The 19,759-nt window shown below is 49.4% G+C and overlaps 1 protein-coding gene across 1 annotated transcript in view; it reads right to left on the minus strand.

The window, feature by feature from the left end:
- Positions 1 to 1,703: 1,703 nt before the first annotated feature.
- ANGPT4 (angiopoietin 4) overlaps positions 1,704 to 19,759 on the minus strand; it is a 43,280-nt gene continuing 25,224 nt past the window's right edge. Inside the window, exons 2-9 of the mRNA XM_056844191.1 lie at positions 19,243 to 19,398; positions 17,591 to 17,712; positions 15,595 to 15,827; positions 13,981 to 14,096; positions 12,863 to 12,964; positions 11,525 to 11,691; positions 2,701 to 2,831; positions 1,704 to 1,876 (exon numbers count right to left, since the gene is read on the minus strand). Coding sequence (XP_056700169.1) covers positions 1,704 to 1,876; positions 2,701 to 2,831; positions 11,525 to 11,691; positions 12,863 to 12,964; positions 13,981 to 14,096; positions 15,595 to 15,827; positions 17,591 to 17,712; positions 19,243 to 19,398 — 1,200 coding nt within the window. The remainder of the gene's footprint in view (positions 1,877 to 2,700; positions 2,832 to 11,524; positions 11,692 to 12,862; positions 12,965 to 13,980; positions 14,097 to 15,594; positions 15,828 to 17,590; positions 17,713 to 19,242; positions 19,399 to 19,759) is intronic.

Consider the following 19,759-nt stretch of genomic DNA (forward strand, 5'->3'; position numbering starts at 1 on the left):
AATGCTGTTTCGGAGGGGGCATTAGGAGGCAGCCTACCCACAGCCCTGCCCCCTGGAACGCCCCCCAGGAATGCCCCCCAGGATGCTGGTGCGAGCACCTGCGGCAGGACACTGGCGGGAGGCCAAGCCGGCATCCGTAGTCGGCACTGCTACGCCAGTCCTGGAATGCCACCACACGTGGCGCTATGCCGGCATCCACGGCACTTTGCCTGGTGCGAGTGGCACAGATGCCAGGAGAGGGGGCTGGTCTCCTCCTAAGTCTGTTCGGCCCCCAGTCTCAGGAATGACGTGGGAAGCAAGACTGCCCAGGACCCTGGCGAGTTGGAGGAGACGGCAGTGCAAATGGGAGAAGGTGGAATCGGAAAGAGTGGGTGTATTTTCTGGAGACATCTGTGACACGGGAGAAACGCAGACAGGAGTCCTGTGGGACTTTAAAGATGAGCCTCTAGCAGAAGCTTATGGTGATCCCCGGAAGCTCACAATAGATGCTTGCTTTTCAGGTGCCTGTTTTGTTTTTTTGTTGAAAAGGATGCCCATCAACTGTTGCAACTAACATTCCCCCCACCCAACCCCAGAATGGGGGGAAGCACATTTCAAATCAAAATGTTACTTTACCCATTGGTATTTCTGCAGACACTTCTTAGCACATCTGGGTGTGCCATGAAAAGTAGGGTTGCCAACGTCCAGGTGGGGCCTGGACAACTGGAATTACATGTGATCTCCACACTGCAGAGATCAGTTCGCGGGGAGAAAACGGCTACTTTGGTGGAAGGACTCTATAGTATACCACCGATTCTAGGTAAAATTCCTCCCCAAATCTCCCCCTCTACAGGCACTGCCCCCAAATCTCCAGGATTTTCTCAGGCTGGAGTTGGCAACCCCAATTGAAAGAGAAGCCCTGACCTTCTGAACCCTTTGCAGTTCATCAGCCTCTTTCCCCACAAGTGGCAATTTGCTATTTTAGCTTTTCTTTAAAGGTGAACTGAGACAGCGTAAGGAAAAGAAATTGGAGGGAGAACAGGAAAGTGTGAAACTGAATGGCGCCGGGAACAAAGACGTGTTTCAAAAGCCCGTCACAAAAGCAAGAAGCACGCCCTGCAAATTGAGTCAGGAGGATCGAGAATTATACGCAGCAGGGCTGCCGAGGCTTTTCAGATGTTCCAAATATCAGTCCCTGTCCTGCGCGGGGCACATATGTGCTGATGTGCAAGAGTTCCTGGAGGAAAATAACATATAATACCAAGAATGATTATTAGCAACTATTGAGAATGAAAAGTCAGAACATGTGTTGCAGAGAACGGCCAGCAGGGGGCAGGAGCATGCCGGATCAGCAGGATCTCTCCGCTCCAGAATCGCTTCAGTTTGCCTCAAACGTGGACTTTTGCTTCTGATTTTTTCTGGGTTTAGCCACCAGCCCTCCCTCTTCCCTCCCCATCTTAGCTGGATAATATGGCACATTCCCCCCCACCCCATTGTCACATTTTTCCTTTAACATACGGAGCAGTTTCTTCCTCCTGCGTTTCCTTGGAAGCCCAAGAGCAAACTGAAGGTTATCTTTCAAAAGAGTTTTGCATTCTCTTCATCTGCAGTGAATTCCTGATCTCCTTCCTCAGAGCCTCATTTCAGCGGCGTCTGCCGTGGCTCACTTGCACCTCTCAGGAGCCGAAGACGGCCCCAAGGAATCGCACCGCGCCGCTGTCCAGCTATGCCCCTTCACGCCCGCTGGTAGGCCTAATCATCATCCGGGTGCTTTTTAAGGAGTAACCGGGCCCCTGGAAATAATGCCACCGGACGCCGTTCAGCTTCCGGATGTTGTGTCCCGCCGGATAGTAGACTCCGTTCAGATTGGAGAGTCCGCAAGCATCAAACCACCAACCTGAGTGCAGAGGAATAGATGAAAAACAAGCAGAGGTTAAGTGTAAGACCATTTGTACGGCGCGCTAAGAAAAAGATCCTTCAAATCATGGAAAGTTTTAACACCACCGTCAGGTGTGGTTGTGTGAATTCCGTGCTCTGATAGAATTAGGAAAGCAGATAATCCTGCTTTTAAAGAGTGGTTTACAAAGGGGGATTTCAGCAGATGCAGGTCAGCTTATTTGTAGCATGGTTCCATTTGGAATATCGCACAGCGTGCTGACGCATCTGGCCATATGTGGAATTTCTTCCCTGGTGCAGAATTCAGCGTGCCCAGTATCTCTGCATCTACTTGCTTCAATGGGCAAGTTTCTCTACCAGGGTCCCCGACGTTTGGGATCCTGTAAGCACCTTTGGAATTATAACACAGGGAGGTGGACGCAACCACAAAATGGCCAGTGTGGAAGGAAGAGCCACACACACATGCAGAGAAGAAACCCAAGTGCAGGGGGAAATAAACTGGGAAAGAGGAGAGAGAATAAAGCCAACACCGGTTGCCAACTGCCACTGAAACACCGCTATTTTAATCTGCACAGCCAATCAGATTTCCAGTGGTCCATCAGCTGGGTAGGAACCCCACCTGACCTCATCCACTTTCTTAAAAACATTTGAAGGGCGCTAGGAAAGGTGTTGGTAGCAGCCATGGAACCCACAGGCATCACGTTGGGGGCCCCTGCTCTAGACCTTACGACTGCGAAGATAAACATACAGGCGGTTCCCTCCACCTCCCGAGCCCTCCTGCTCCTCTTTCCTTAGCAGAGGTTGCCCACACAAGGGCCTACTCACCTCCAGAAAGCATCTGGGCACATTTGCATATGCAGTTGTCATTATCCGAATCTCTTGTGCTGAAGTTGGTCCCTTGGAAGACCAAGCCGCTCTGCTTCCCGGCGGTGCCCTTGTAGCCTCTCAAAGAAAGCCTGAAGAACAAAAAGAGGGGCCATAGCTCAGTGGCAGAGCATCTGCTTGGCATGCAGAAGGTCCCAGGTTCAATCCCTGGCCTCTCCAGTTAAAGGGACCAGGTAGGAGGGAATGTGAAAGACCCCTGCCTGAGACTCTGGAGAGCTGCTGCCAGTCTGAGTAGGCAATACTGGCCTTGATGGACCAAGGGTCTGAGTCAGTAGAAGGCAGCTTAGTGTGTTCAAAGAGAGGAAGAAATGTCCAGAGGAGGGCAATGGAGATGGTGAGGGGTCTGGAGACCAAGGGGGTTACCGCACTTTGTATTCCCAGCGATGTATTAAGAGTTTGAAAATGTTATAAAAAATACTGTTCGCACTTTCTATGTATTCCCACCGATGTCTTAAGAGTTTGAAAACGTTATAAAAAATACTGTTCGCACTTTGTTTGGCCCCTTTAGCTCTGAAGACGTCTTCCAACCATTTATTAGCCATGGTATCCAAAAACCCTTTTAAGGGGCCTAACGCACTCAGTAGATACTACATTTAAAAAAACGTGTTATCCCGGCTAGATCGCACCTCAGACCTCCCGTTTCGGCTTGGAAATGCTTTGGAAGCGCCAGACATCTGTTTTTCCCCAAAACGCCTATACCACGATGTATTTCGTTATGTCGTTTCAAAACCGGCAAGCCAAGCGGTGTGTTCAATTACAAACGCTATTGTGTTCTCCTCCCCTCTTTTCGCAACACCCAATGAAAAGCCTTTCTCCTCCCACCATTTTCCCCCTCCCCTCCCGTTTGCATCCACCAATCTTTACTGCTACTAAATCCCCCCCCATAAGTGCTTGTGCAGAGGAGGGCGAGGGCTGGAAAAGCAGCAAAATTGCTGCGAGCGGCAGAGGGGGGAGGGGGAAGCAGCACGAGGAGGAAGGGAGAGAGACTGAGGAATAGAGAGAGCGCCCGCCCGCATGCGCGCACACACACACACACACACAAAAGTCAGGGCTCTCCAGTGCCGGCACAAAGTTTCTCCCCGCCTGTTCCTATCTTTCTCCCTCTCATCCCAGCGATAAAATGCAACATAGTTGCACCAACGCCCGCAAAGACGGCAGCTCTGTGATCAGCTCTGTGCAAGGAACGGCTCATTTTGGTTTATTTGGGGGGGGGGGATGCCTGCATTGGTTGTGATTAGGGTTTCCCTGCTGTGCAAATGAGGCAATTCTTAATGGCGTACAGCGCTCCCTCGGAGCAATGATATTGTGAATGCGTGAAACAAAGAAAGGGGAGGGGAGGCGGGGAAGCATCAGCTACGTAGACATGATGCGGTGCTCCCCCAAGCTCCTCCTCTCAACAGTGCAATATGACGATAAACCGTCTTGGGAGCAGTCTTCACAGGCACGGTGCAATCGGAAATGAAGAATACGCATCCAAAACACACACACCGAGCACGATGATACTCTGCTGTAAATTGTTGGTATGTTAAGCCTTTAAAGCGATGTTTTTTATAATATTTTCATACTCTTAATACATCGCTGGGAATACAAAGTGCGGTAACCCTCCAAGTCTTATGAGGAAAGGTTGAAGGAGCTGGGTATGTTTAGCCTGAAGAGGAGAAGACTGAGAGGTGATATGATAAACGGGGCTCCGACTTACCCGCAGAGCCCAAGGTTGCTGGGCTGGGCTGTGGCGGGCGCAAGCGAACCGGACAGCCCCCCCCTGCTCCGATTGCGGGCAGCCGCTGAACAGGGGGAGCCCGGGGCTTCTGGCCGGGGCGGGCTCCTCCACTCCTCAGGCAGCTGGATGGGGGAAAGCGGCGTCGTACCATGCGCTGCTTTTGCAGCTGCGTGCCTGCCCGCCCGTCATCGGAGGGAGCCAGTTTGAATGAGCCAATCAGGCTCAGGCTCCCAACGGGGGGGGGGGTGAGCTGGCCTCTGAGCAGCCGGACCTGAGTTTTTCACTCGGTCCGGCTTCCCAGCATTTAAAGAGGCCGCGCTCAGGGCAGCCCTCAGTCGGCTTCCAATTGTCCCTCCCACCCACCGCTGTATCATACTATTTGAGGTTTGTTTAATTTGTTCTTGCTCTTTTGTCACAACTTTGTGCGGTTTGGCATGGGGGCCGGATCCAGTTTGGGGGGGAAACTGGCCTGCGTGCCTTTTTCCCCAACAGGGAGGATCCCAATAAGGGATTTTGGGGGAGGCTGGAAGGGGACAGGCCAAGATGGAAGGCTGCCACGAACAACCCGGCGGGGGCTGTCAGGGGGCATGCCTTGCCATGTGCTGTCAAATGGCCTCCTTCCAAGTGGCGGGGGACCACACAGCTGGCTGCCGCCCTCGTGTGTCCCAGGAACTGCCATCTCAAAAGTGGCCCAGCATGGCTGGGTATTTTCATCGGCCTGCAATGGTGGCAGGCTGATGGTAGGATAATGCTCCCATGCCATGCCAATGCCTTGCTGCTGCAAACAATAAAGTTGTGCCATTCCTCCAAGCTGGTTGTATGTCATCTTTGGGTCACTCTGCTGGGGTATGGCTGGGTTCTCACTCTTAATGGGCCGGGTCCCGCTAGAGCGCCCCACACAATTAGGCACTAGCCCGGCAACCATCTTCAAGTACTTGAAGGGCTGTCACATAGAGGATTGTGCCGAGTTGTTTTCTGTTGCCCCAGAAGGTCGGACCAGAACCAACGGGTTGAAATTAAATCAAAAGAGTTTCCGTCTAGACATTAGGAATAATTTTCTAACAGTTAGAGCGGTTCCTCAGTGGAACAGGCTTCCTCAGGAGGTGGTGAGCTCTCCTTCCCTGCAAGTTTTAAAGAAGAGGTTAGATGGCCATCTGTCAGCAATGCTGATTCTGTGACCTTAGGCATGAGAGGGAGGGCATCTTGCCATCTTCTGGGCATGCAGTAGGGGTTACTGGGGTGTGTGGGAGTGGGGAGATAGTTTGGAATTTCCTGCATTGTTCAGGGGGATGGACTAGATGACCCTTGTGGTACCTTCCATGATTCTATGACTCACTCCGGGACAAGCTGGATACTTCTGTTAGTGCAAGAAGAGGCAGCGGGTACACCTCTATCGACGAATGGCAAAAGCCTTGGTGTTTGCTAGGGATCAGGACAAGCTCTTCCCATCCCAACATGCAGCAGGAGTTTCAAGCGTCAGACGCGCACCAGCTTTTTTCTGTTTGTGACCACAGCAGGCAGGGAGAAATGGCGACAGCCTCCAAAGCCCACTGTTTTTGCAAATCATCCTGTGGAGCTGTTTTTGGCTCTGTTTTGAAAAAAGAAATCATGCTACTTGTGGCCACAAGAGCCAACAGTGGCTCCGAAGGGAAGTTTGCAGACATGAAAACACCCGGTTGGGGGGGGGGGGCTAAAGCCGCTTCTCCCTGCTTGCTGTGGCCACAGTAGAAAAAAGCCAGTATGCGCCTGAGAGGCACAAAATTTCAATTGCATGTGTAATACAGTCCTCTTGTTCCCCAATGAACACGAGGACTCGGTAATGTGCGGGTAGAGCTTGAAGCCTGCACAGTAAATGCTGGCCAAGGAGCCTCATGGCGCTGCCAGTGTTGGTGAGGCGCTTTGGCTATAGGGTTGCCAGGTCCCTCTTCGCCACCGGTGGGAGATTTTTGGGGCAGAGCCTGAAGAGGGCGGGGTTTGGGGAGGGGAGGGACTTCCATGCAATAGAGTTCAATTGCCATTTTCTTCAGGTGAACTGATCTCTATTGGCTGGAAATCAGTTGAATTAGCAGGAGATCTCCTGCTACTACCTGGAGGTTGGCAACTCTATTTGGCTACCCACTGGAAACCGGCAGCCCTCAAGGCAGAAACCTACCAGAGGGAACACCCCCCCCCCATTGTCGCTCAGTGGTAGAGCATCTGCTTGGCATGCGGAAGGTCCCAGGTTCAACCCCCGGCATCTCCAGTTAAAAGGACCACGCTGTACAAGACGTAAGACCCTGGAGAGCTACTGGCAGTCTGAGGAGGCAAGACTGACCTCGTGGGGGCCAGTGGTCTGATTCAGTACAAGGCACCTTCATGTGCGTGTTATGGAGAAGAAGAAGAAGGAGTTGGTTTTTATATGCCAACTTTCTCTACCACTTAAGGCAGAATCAAACTGGCTTACAGCCACCTTCCCTGAGAGGTAGGTGGGGCTGAGAGAGCTCTAAGAGAACTGTGCCCAAGGTCACCCAGCTGGCTTTGTGTGAAGGGGGTGGGGAAACCAACCCGGTTCACCAGATTAGCCTCATGTGGAGGAGTGAGGAATCAAACCTGGTCCTCCAGATCAGAGTCCACCTCTCCAAACCACCACTTTTAACCACTACACCACGCTGGCTGAGCATGTGGAATTTCTTCCCTGGTGTACAATCTAATCCAACCCCCTGCACAATGCACAATGCAGGAAATTTACAACTACCTCCCCCCCTCCCCCCCCCCCACTGACCCCTACTCCATGCCCAGAAGATGGAAAAAAAATTCACCCCTCCAGGATCCCTGGCCAATCTGGCCTGGAGGAAAATTACTTCCTGATCCCAAAGTGGGGATTGGCACTACCCTGGGCATGTAAGAAAGGGTCACGAGAGCCAAGCACTGACGCAGCCCTTCCTTCCCTCCCTCTCATGATCTGCCTGAGGTCATAGGATCAGCCTTGCTGACAGATGGCCATCTAGCCTCTGCTTAGAAACCTCCAAAGAACGAGAGCCCACCACCTCCCGAGGAAGCCTGTTCCACTGAGGAACCTCTCTGTCAGAAAGTTCTTCCTAACGCCAAAAACTCTTGATTTAATTTCAACCCATCGGTTTGGGGTCCGACCTTTCTGGGGCAACAGAAAACGGACCGGCGGACCCACATTTTCAGAAGCTGTCGTCAGCACGCGTGTTTCTGTCTCTTTGTCATTTGTCCAGTTTTTGGTGGCAAGTCCTTAACATAATAGTACTGAGTATGACATTTATTTTCCTGCGTTCTCACTTACTGAACCTGTTGATGAGGAAGGCTGCTCTTTAGCTATATAAGTGTTATTATTTTCCCAGCCCACCCAATATTAATATTTCTAGGTTATATAAGTCTAACTTTGTGGGTTTGGCCCTCTATTGGAGTTTGGAGGGGGACGGTATTTTGTCCCTGTGTGCTTTTTGTTGAATAAATCAAACTAAAAAGTTTTAATTGGATTTTGAATAAATGCTCAGTTCATTTTGACTGATTTGAATTGTATTGCTATTATCTTCCTCAGTGGGTTGTGTAAACCACTATTGTGAGTAATGCTTTCTATAGGGTAGGGAGCACTGGGACCAAAAAGTCTGGGAACCACTGAGTTACATGCTCACAGTTGCAGCCCCCGTTAACATTCTGGGTGCCACATTCTGAATGGACTGAAGTTTCTGGAGTGTCTTCAAGGGCAGTCCCACGTACACTGTGTTACAATAGTCTGGCATGGCCGTTCCTAAGGCACTTGTGGCTGTGGCCTTTGAAATCCACCTCCTTCAGGAACAGCAGCATCTGGTGAGCCAGCCTAAGCCACTAGAAAACGCACTAAGCCTCCTTTTGCTTAAAAATTTTAGACATCCTAAATGACTGTGCCCTCGAACAGTCGGTCATAGACCCAACCAGAGGGGAGGCGATCCTGGATTTAATACTCTGTGGTGCTGCCAGTGACTTGGTGCGGGATGTGGATGTAGTTGAGCCAGTTGGCAATAATGATCACAATGGCATCAAATTTAATTTATGTGTAAGTGGGAAAGTGACAGAGAAATCTCACACAATTACCTTTGACTTTAAAAGAGGGAACTTCTCTAAAATGAGAAAACTGGTAAAGAGGAAGTTGAAAGGAACAGTTAGGAAAGTTAAATCTCTTGAAAAGGCTTGGGGGTTACTCAAGTCCACATTACTAGAGGCTCAGCTAGCTTGTATACCGCAGGTCAGGAAAGGTAGTAATAAGCCCAAGAGGTCACCACCATGGCTAACAGGTAAGGTGAAGGAAGCAATTAGAGAAAAAAAAGTCTTCCTTCAGAGACTGGAAGGTTTGCCCAAACGAAGCGAACAGAAGCAAACACAAACTTGCACAAAGGAAATGCAAGCAGATAATTAGAGATGCAAAAAAAGATTTTGAGGGGCATATTGCTAAACACATCAAAACAAACAATAAGAAATTCTTTAAGTATATTAGGAGTAGGAAACCAGCTAGGGAAGCGGTTGGACCATTGGATGACAATGGGAGTAAAGGAACTCTAAGGGAGGATAAAGCGATTGCTGAAAAACTAAATGAATTCTTCTCATCTGTCTTCACTGTTGAAGATACAGGGCAGATTCCTTCTCCTGAACAGAGATTTTGGAGAGGGGAAAATGAGGAACTGAGGCAAATAGTGGTAACAAGGCAGGAAGTCCTAGAACGTCTAGACAAACTGCAAACTAACAAGTCACAGGGACCAGACGGTATTCATCTTAGAGTTCTTCAAGAACTCAAATAGGAAACTGCTGAACTTCTAACAAATATATGTAATGTGTCCCTTCGATCATCCTCTGTACCAGAGGACTGGAGAATGGCCAATGTAACACCCATTTATAAAAAAAGGTTCCAGGGGGGACCCAGGAAATTACAGGCTAGTTAGCTTAACATCTGTTCCAGCTACATTGGTGGAAAGCATTATTAAAGATAGTATTGTCAAGCATATAGAAGGGCAAGGTCTGCTGGGCAAATCCAACATGGCTTCTGTAAGGGTAGGTCCTGTCTCACTAACCTTGCATACAAACATCCTTGTTTGCATGCTGCGTTTTGTTGTCCCGATTTAAACTTGTCCACGCAGCATACAAACAAGGATAAAAGAACATGAAAGATACTGCAGACTGGGCCAACCTGAGAAATCAGCAGTGGCTGAACATGGACTGACACAAACAGGACACAGGGTCTTATTCCAAGACACTAAAAGACTGGACAATTCTACCAACTATTTTGTCAGATTGCACAGAGAAGCCATTGAAATTCATAAACATCAGCACAACTTTAGAAGAAAAGAAGAGAGTTAACGAATGAATGAGGCTTGGCTTCCTGTCTTGAAAACCTCCAGACTAACAAAGACTACAGTCAACAATAGCCATGCAGATTAACTTTGGATTTCACACATTAACAGATCACTTCAGGATACAATGGTTCCATATTAACATACCACACCCTCATTAGCACATTATCTTGATACTTACAGGACAATGATTCGCACATTACCTTTGATACTTTTTGCAGGACAATGATTCAGCTCAACCCAACCCCTTTCTGACTATATATTACTCTTCCTACACACTTGACACTGAGAGACACTGTCCTTCAGTGTTACTCCTCTGAAGATGCCGGCCACAGCTGCTGGCGAAACGTCAGGAAAGAAAATACCAAGACCACGGTCACACAGCCCGGATAACCTACAAGAACCAATGAACTCTGACCGTGAAAGCCTTCGACAATATTATTTGAACTTAATCGAAAGGAAGCCCTGAAGCAGTGGGGGGGGGGAGCCCGGGGAAACGTCCCTGCATAAAAGGCCTCCGGTGTTCACAAGAAACAGCTCGTTTGACAGAGCCAGTTCTCTTGGCATTCTGACGGGAAGCCTTGCAAGGAACGCGACGGTGCCGATCGAGGGACAGCTGATGACGTGTCACATGGCCATTCTCCAGAGCAAAGCTCTCGTCCTCATAGCCCGTTTTGACTGTGTTGATTTAAGATCCCCTGGGATTGGTTTAAAGTTGGCTGTGCCCAGCGTTGCCATTTCGATGACCTCCATTGCTTTGGCGCCGGAAGCACGTACAAAACGGCTGTCTGCTCAATCTCCCCTGAACTGTACGACTAAGTGGACAAGACCAGTCATCCATCAGAGTTCTGGTCCAATTTGGGATCCTCTTTAAACGGGTGGTTTCTCAGGACAGGAAAGGCTCCGAGGGGATCAGGCCAAGAGGAGGAGTTGAGACAGCTGCATTATCCCCAGAGAGCTAGATTTGAGCCCAGCAGTACCTTACAGACCAACGAGATTTTGGGGGTATGAGCTTTTCAGAAAAGAAGAAGCAGAAGAGTATTTTTATATGCCAAATCGAACTGGATTGCAATCTCCTTCCCTTCCTCTCCTCACAACAGACACCTTGTGGGGTAGGTGGGTGTGAGAGAGTTCAGAGAGAACTGTGACTAGCTCAAGGTCACCCAGCTGGCTTCATGTGGAGGAGTGGGGAAACAAACCCAGTTCTCCAGTTTAGAGTCAGCCGCTCATGTAGAGGAGAGGGGAATCAAACCCGGTTCTCCAGATTAGAGTCCACCGCTCTTAACCACTACCCCACGCTGGCTCTCAAAGCTTCCTTCATCAGATACGTATGGAGATTTCTAAGTCCTTATATCGAAGGTTTATACCCTGGAAATCTTTTTGGTCTTTACGATAATATTGGACTTGAATCTAGCTTTTCCTACTGCAGATCAACACAGCTAGCCACCTGAAACTAAATTCTCTGACATTTACAGAAAAATATTACAGAGAAAAGGTGGACTATCATCCGCATTTCATGATGCCATAAATACTTTGGGCTTTGTGCGTGGAATCAGAGTGTTGAAATGTCATGCTTTAGATTTGCAGTTGTGCTCTTTGAACCGGATTTCTTTTTCTGAATTTCAATAGGATGTCAGTCAATAATAAAGAAGAAACAATCAAAGTTGGTATATCTGTGGACAAAGCACGGTTGTGGGCAAAGACCACATCCTACCTGTATCGCTGGCGCTCACTCCCCAGTTGGAACTTCTCGTACTGGGCGTAGGCGCGATTCCCTTCCCAATCCAGGAGCTCCACCCTCAAGGAATAGGCTCCCTGACTGGTTAGGAGATGGACCGCTTCATTACCCAGCCAGTATTCTCCAGCAGGATCCCCAAAGCCCTGTGAGGGGTGGAAAACCAGCAGTGAGTGAATCACTCGGTAACCTCATGGTTCAGGTGAGTGAGAGCGTGATCCTATACCCAATTACTAGGAAGTAAATTCCATTGGATTAGTGGGATTTACTCCTGATTAAACACGCATTGCACCAGCACGCTGATGTCACGAAACAGATGGCAAGCCAACCATGCTCAGTAGGACTTCCCAAATGCTAAAGTGTCACAAAAGTTGCAGAAGCACTTTTGGTCGGGTTCCCATTTGCCCATTTATGGCAGGAGACCAGGGTTGCCAGCTCTAGGGTTGGGAACCTCCAGGTACTAGCTGGAGATCTCCTCCTATTACAACTGATCTCCAGCCGATAGAGATCAGTTCACCTGGAGGAAATGGCCGCTCTGGCCATTGGACTCTTGCCATTGGACTCTATGGCATTGATGTCCCTCCCCTTCCCAAACCCCGCCCTCCTCAGGCTCCGCCACAAAAACCTCCCGCCAACCTCCTGATCTCTATCGGCTGGAGATCAGTTGTAATAGGAGGAGATCTCCAGCTAGTACCTGGAGGTTAAACACAAATCTAACACAGAAGGGCTACAAAATGTATCAAACTAAACAAAAACTGTATTAACAGACAAGCAAAAAAACACACACACAATACAACTATATATACAATAACATTCAAACACAGCTATGTGACTGATAAAATATCAGTTCTTAAAAAAGTCACAGCTTGTTCTTTATCTTTTCGTATATCACAAGTGTGAAAACCAGCAGACAGTCATATCTGAAGGAGGAAGGTCAACAAGTGAAGACGGCCGTTATTGTATATATAGTTGTATTGTGTGTTTTTTTGCATGACTGTTAATACAGTTTTTGTTTAGTTTGATACATTTTGTAGCCCTTCTGCATCAGATTTGTGCTTGACTACTTATTGTGCACAGAGGTGTCAAATTGCATTAGTACCTGGAGGTTGGCGACCCTCCTGCTGCCTCAGATGGCAAAACCCCTTCAGCACCCTCGGACCCAAACTTTTGTTGCCAGCGGCCCACAACGTGACGTCACACCTCTCTAGGAATTGGCTGAAACTCGAAGGTAAAACCGTAGAGGTTTTGGCGATTCCTAGAAAGGACTGGTGTCACTCCCACCCCATGTTGCCTCCCATTGGTCTCCCTAACTCAGACCTGCTTATACTCCTTCCAGTTCCGCTGGAAACTGACGCTGCCGTTGATGCGATGCTGGATAACGGTCCACCCTCCGCCGTCTGTCTCCATGTCGCAATAAGCCTGCCGAAAGGAGGGAAGCAGAAAGGGATGTTCAGCTACTACCTGGAGGTTGCCAACTTTACTCTAGGTGCAGCACCTGGAGATATCCCAGAATCACAACTGATCTCCAGACGGCACCGATCAGTTCCCCTGGAGAAAATGGCTGCTTTGGAGGGTGACATTATGCCCCGCCGAGGTTCCTCCCTTCTGCAAACTCCACCCTCTCCTGGCTCCACCCAAGATCTCCAGAATTTCTGAACCTGGAGCTGGCAACCCTACAGGAGAGGTTTCCCACCCCGGCGCTCTCCAGTGTCAGACCTCCCGCAAGGCTGCTACATCGTATTTGTTCCGACCGTCCCCTGGCATCTATTGCTCCAATGAACATTTTGCGAACCCCGGTCTTCTTTCCCTACCACATGGCGCTAAATTTCATGGCCAAAGCACCCTCGTGCCATTAGAATAGAACGTGCAAATCACATCACTCTATGTACCTTTCTACATCTATACCTATAAATCTATCTCTATCTCTGTCACTATTTCTCTATCTATAGAATCATAGAGTTGGAAGGGACCACGAGGGTCATCTAGTCCAACCCCCTGCACAATGCAGGAAATTCACAACTACCTCCCCCCACACCCCCAGTGACATTCTCATTCTCTCTCTCTCTCTTTCTCTCTCTTTCTCTCTCTTTCTCTCTCTCTCTCTTTCTTTCTCTCTCTCTCTCTCTCTCTCTATATATATATATACATATATACATATACACATATATACATATACACACACACACACACACACACACACACACACACACATATATATATATATATATATATATATATATATATATATATATATATATATATATATATATATATATATATATATATATATATATATATCTGTCCTCCCAAAGGGATTCCCAGACATTTCCTTTGGGAGCAAGAGAGGAAAAGTATTTTTATCCGCAGATATACAATTGGGCATGGAGAGGGGGTGGGGAGCAAGCTAAGTTTAAGGCTCTTTTGGTTTTACTGACCTTCTTGGGCTCTGTCAGATTGTTGATACGGAGAGCAAAAATCCCGCTGAGGTTGAGTCCCGACTGCTGGATTTCTGCACAGTCTTGGAAGAGCCGGTCGTCTTTCTTCAGTGGAACTAGCCGGGGAAAACGCAAATCGCAAAGAGCTGCTTGCTATCTGTCTCAGGCCTCCCGTGTCCTGAACTAATAGTAATAATCACTTTGTGGGGATTTGAACCCAGGTCGCCCAGCTCCGACACTCTTAACCACTATACTACACTGGCCATAGAGTCCACCCTCCAAAGCAGCCATTTTTATTTCTGGAGGAACTAATCTCGGTCAGGAGATCAGTTGTAATTCTGGGAAATTTACCCCCAAAGCCCCAGGAATTTCCCAGCCTGGACTTGGCAAGCTTAGTTGCTGTCCTGCAGCTCCTCCCCTCAGGATGCCTACGCCGACAGGTTGGAAGGGTGTTGTCAAGGGCTGCAAACCTCCAGGGGGTGGCTGGAGATCTCCTGGGATTACAACTGATGTCCAGGCAACAGAGATCAGCTCCCCTGGAGAAAATGGCCTCTTTGGAAGGTGGACTCTATGGCATTATACCCCATGGAGGTTCCAGCATGGTGTAGTGGTTAAGAGCGGTGGTTTGGAGCCGCGGACTCTAATCTGGAGAACCCCCACTCCTCCACATGAGCGGCAGAGGCTAATCTGGTGAAGTGGATTTGTTTCCCCACTCCTACACACGAAGCCAGCTGGGTGACCTCGGGCTAGTCACAGCTCTCTTAGAGATCTCTCAGCCCCACCTACATCACAGGGTGTCTTTTGGGAGGAGAGGAAGGGAAGGTGATTGTAAGCTGGTTTGATTCTCCCTTAAGTGGTAGAGAAAGTCAGCATATAAAAACCAATTCTTCATTTTCTCCTCCCCAAACCTTCCTTAGGCTCCACCCTCCCAAATCTCCAGGTGTTCCCCAACACGCCGGAGCTGGCAACCCTAATGGTGTCCTTGTTGTCTGTGCATGCCCACTAGCAGCAGGCCACTCCCAGAAGCAGCAAAAAAACAACAACCCACAGTTGTTTTTATGGGCTCCCGACTCAGTCAGTGAACACATGAACACAAGAAGCTGCCTTATACTGAATCAGACCCCTTGGTCCATCAAAGTCAGCATTGTCTGCTCAGACCGGCAGCGGCTCTCCAGGGTCTCAGGCAGAGGTCTTTCCCATCACTTCTTTGCCCAGTCCCTTTAAGTGGAGATTCTGGGGATTGATCCTGGGACCTTCTGCATGCCAAGCAGAGGCTCTACCACTGAACCACGATCCCTTTCCAAGGCTCTCCAGGGTCTCAGGCAGGGGTCTTTCACATCCCTTACTTGTCTAGTCCTTTTAACTGAAGATGCCGGGGATTGAACCTGGGACCTTCTGCGTGCCTAGCAGAGGCTCTAACCACTGAGCCACCACCCCTCCCCAATGGAGCTCTGCCACCCATCGGAGGCACCCAACCCATGAGTTGAAGATCACCGGCTTGAAGACATGATCCATAAATCACTGGGGCAGGAAGAGTCTTGAGGGAGGAAGTCCGGAAGTGATGTGGGGGGGTCCCCCAGGCACCCTTCTGCCTCTTCTCAACCTTCCACTCACCTTTGCCCTGGGAGACCAGCTGGACCAAATTCTGGACGGACTCCAGGAGCTGCAACTGCTGCAGCTGGAGAAGGCTGCTGTTGGTGTTGCTGGCATGGAGGGTCTTCTCCAGGCCCTCGATGGTGCCGCTCTGGTCGCTCACCAGCTGCTGGAGCTGCTCCTTCTCCAGCCGGATCCCCTCCAGCTCCAGCAGGTGCTTCGCCTCCATCTGCTGGACTCGAGTCTCTAAAAGGCTGCCGAGGGAAGTGTTTATGCATGGGAGGTCATTTGTGCGTGGGTACTTTGAACACCTGAACCCATGATGGGGAGGAGGGAGGGTCAGTCTTCTCCTCTTCAGGCTAAACGTACCCAGCTCCTTCAACTTTTCCTCCTAGGACATGGTCTCCAGACCCTTCACCATCTTGGTTGCCCTCCTCTGGACCCGTTCTGCTTGTCTACATCCTTCTTAAATTGCGGTGCCCAGAACTGAACACAATATTCTAGGTGAGGTCTAACCATCACTTCGCGTTATCTGGACACTCTACTTCTGTTGATGCAGCCCAAGATTGCATTTGCCTTTTTAGCTACCGCATTGCACTGCTGACTCATGTTCAGTGTTTGGTACGAAGACCCCAAGATCCTTTTCGCACACACTACTGCTGAAACAAGTCTCCCCCATCCTATAATTATGCATTGGATTTTTCCTACCTAAATGCAGAACTTTACATTTATCTCTGTTGAAATCCCCAACATTGTGCCCGTGGGCAGCATGGAACCCACCGACACCTTTCCTGGCGCCCACCAAGGGTTTTTAGAAAGTGGGCAGGGCCAGATGGGGCTTTTCCCCAGGAAGGGTTCTGATTGGCCACGGGGGATTTGATTGGCTGTGCAGATTTTTTAAAAAAACGTTGCTTCGGGAGCAGCTGCCACCACGGCCAAAAGATCTTGGGCAAAAACACACGGTCGCTTTATCCTACTTTAATCCCTGTTTCAACCAGGATTCAGCCAGGATCGAACGCATGCATTTTGCCTAATGTGCGTTCGGTCCTGGCTAAAACAGGGATTAAAGGAGGAAAAAGCGACCGTGCGTTTTCGCCCCTTTTCTGTGTGACTGCAGGGAAGCTGCAGTAGCCATTGTGTGGCTGGCTTTCCCTCCTCCAGCAGGAATTTGCCAGTCCAGAATTGGGAACCCCAAGGGCTCAGCTCTGCTGGCTCTTGCAAAGGGGGGCAGCCGCTGACCCTCAGCTCGCCGCTCATGGAAGAAGCCCCGCTCCACGGGAGGCTGAGAGCTGCATTCCAGGAGAGCCGAGACTGAGATAAGGGAGTGAGGCCAGAACAGTCAGGGGTCGATAAGAACGTGTCAGGATTGCATGTCTGGACCCTGAATCAACACCAAAGAGCCCCCCAGCTATGCAGGCTTTCTGGCAGCTCAAAGGCTTAACAAAGAGGAGATTTGCGACCCCCGGGGGAGGGTGTTCGCAGAGTGAGAAGAAAAGGAAGTCACAAATTTTCCTTGGATTTGCCGCTCACACATTTTTCCCATCCAGATTCTCAAAACTCAACGATAAGCCCCCATGCAGAGTTCTGAGAGCTCGGATGGGGAAAATGTGCCTCCAGAGAGCAGCAAATCCAAGGCAAAACCTCCTGTGCATAAATGGCCTTTAAGGGAGTATCTAGGGTTGCCAACCTCTAGGTTGAGCCTGGAGAACTCCCAGAATTATGACTGGTCTCCAGGCGACAAAGATCAGTTCCCCTGGAGAAAACAGCCGCTTTGGAGGGTGGTCTCTATGGCACTCCGCCCCTGCTGCGCTCCCTCCCTTCCCCCAAATTCCACCCAGTGTGGTGTAGTGGCTTCCTCTCCTTCCCTGGATGTTTTCAAGCAGAGGCTAGATGGCCTTCTGTCAGCAATGCTGATTCTATGACCTTAGGCAGATCACAAGAGGGAGGGCATCTTGGCCATCTTCTGGACATGGAGTAGTAGCCACTGGGGATGTAAGGGAGGTAGTTGTGACCTTACCTGTTTTGGCTCTGCAGTTTCTGGATCTCGGTGGTCTGCAGCAGGAGCTGGGTCTCCAGCTTGTTTGTGGACAGCGAGTTCTCCAGGAGTTGGATCTCGATGCGGGAGGTCTGGTTGAGCACCTGGCAGAGAGCAAAACCGGAGGTCAGGGCTGAAGCCGGAGCCAGGACTCCTGAGAGAGGTTCAGAGAGTAGCTATCAGCACAATTCTATGCAGAGTTACTCCAGCCAAATTGGGCTTAGACTGGAGTAACTCTCCTTAGGATTGCACTGTATAGTCATTTATGCTTGGTTGTTAGCCCCGCGAGCCCTGCAGGATTGCTTCGCGTCTACTTTTGACTTATTCATGATTTCCTGGCCCCTCAGCACTCAATTTGCACCCAGTGAGCATTTGTGCTGCATTTCTAGGAACCTGTTTTACTGCAAATTTCACCTTTGCCTTGATACCAAATCGAAGTTAGTTGAGCCAAAAATCATGAATAACTCTTACTTCGGACTTACGACTATCCTGACCTTCCCACCCACCCTTCTCGTCTCTCCTCCACCTAATCCATCCAGCCCTCCTCTAACTCCCCCCTCGACCCCCCTCTCACACCCAGCGAATGCGATTTTTAACCCCCACACATACACACATTCCATTTTGACCACAGTTTAATGTGTGTGCTTGTTAAGTGCCGTCAAGTCGCTTCCGACTCATGGCGACCCTATGAATGAAAGTCCTCCAAAATGTCCTAACTTTGACAGCCTTGCTGACATCTTGCAAACTGAAGGCTGTGGTTTCCTTTATGGAGTCAATCCATCTCTTGTTGGGTCTTCCTCTTTTCCTGCTGCCCTCAACTTTTCCTAGCAAGACTGTCTTTTCCAGTGACTCTTGTCTTCTCATGACATGACCAAAATACGATAGCCTCAGTTTAGTCATTTTAGCTTCTAGGGTCAGTTCAGGCTTGATTTGATCTATAACCCACTGATTTGTTTTTTGGCAGTCCACGGAATCCGTAACACACTCCTCCAACACCTCAGTTTAATCCCCCCCCCCAAATATTAAACTATATTGCTAAAGCGATAATAGAAATGCTCGGCATTGCAAAAATGTCCGGCATCGCAAAAATTTTGCAATACAGTGTCTGTGTGTGTGTGTGTGTGTGTGTGTGTGTGTGTGTGAGAGAGAGAGAGAGAGAGAGAGAGAGAGAAATATTGATTTGCGAGTCGTGATTACTTTTCCTAACACAGAATCTGTAGCCCCAAAGACACTCTAGACCTCAGAGAGGGAGAGATGCCTTCAGCTTGGGGGCTCAGTAGGGTTGCCAGGTCCCTCTTCGCCACCAGAGGGAGGTTTTGGGGGCAGAGCCTGAGGAGGGTGGGGTTTAGAGGAGGGGAGGGACCTCAATGCCATAGAGTCCAATTGTCAAAGCAGCCCTTTTCTCCAGGTGAGCTGGTCTCTATCAGCTGGAGATCCGTTGTAATAGCAGGAGATCTCCAGCTAGTACCTGGAGGTTGGAGCAACCCAAAACAGCACTACAACAATTTTTTAATGCAAAGAATAAGTGAATTTTATAATAGTGAAAAAGTGCAAAATAGATACAAATATATACAAAAAGGAGATAAAACAAGATACAAATTTCCAATATGCAATCGAATAAATATGACCAACACCTGAGCCTCCACGTCCGTCAGCTTCCTGGTCTGCTCAGCCGTCTGGTTCAAGAGGTGAGTTCCGATCTCCAGCATGGTGGCCGTCTGGTTCTGCACCGCGTTCTGCTGGATCTGCACCATCTCTGACTTCATATTCATCTGGATGTAGCTCTCCAGCTGAAAGGAGAACAGCCAAAGGTTGGGGGGGGCATTTGGCCCCCCTCTCTCTGTCATCCCCAGCCCAAGCTGCCTTCCAGTCTGTCTCCTGCTCATTCCACAAAGCCGAATCCTCCGCCTCCCTGTTTCCCCAAACAGAGACTCCCTCTTGCGTGAAATCACTGCCGGGCTGGTCTCTGGAGGGACCCCTCGGATCCTCTTGCCTCTTCAGCGATGCCAAACCTGGCCAGGAGCCATCCCGAAGAAACAGAATTATGTCTCAAGGCAAGCTGACCTCGGTTGTCTTGGAAACATTGTGCTATGAAGCAAAAACTCAACCCGTATATTAACTTGGGGTCAGGGCATGCTGTCGGCAACCTGG

This window comes from Euleptes europaea, chromosome 2 (assembly GCF_029931775.1).
Source record: "Euleptes europaea isolate rEulEur1 chromosome 2, rEulEur1.hap1, whole genome shotgun sequence".
NCBI lineage: Eukaryota > Metazoa > Chordata > Lepidosauria > Squamata > Sphaerodactylidae > Euleptes > Euleptes europaea.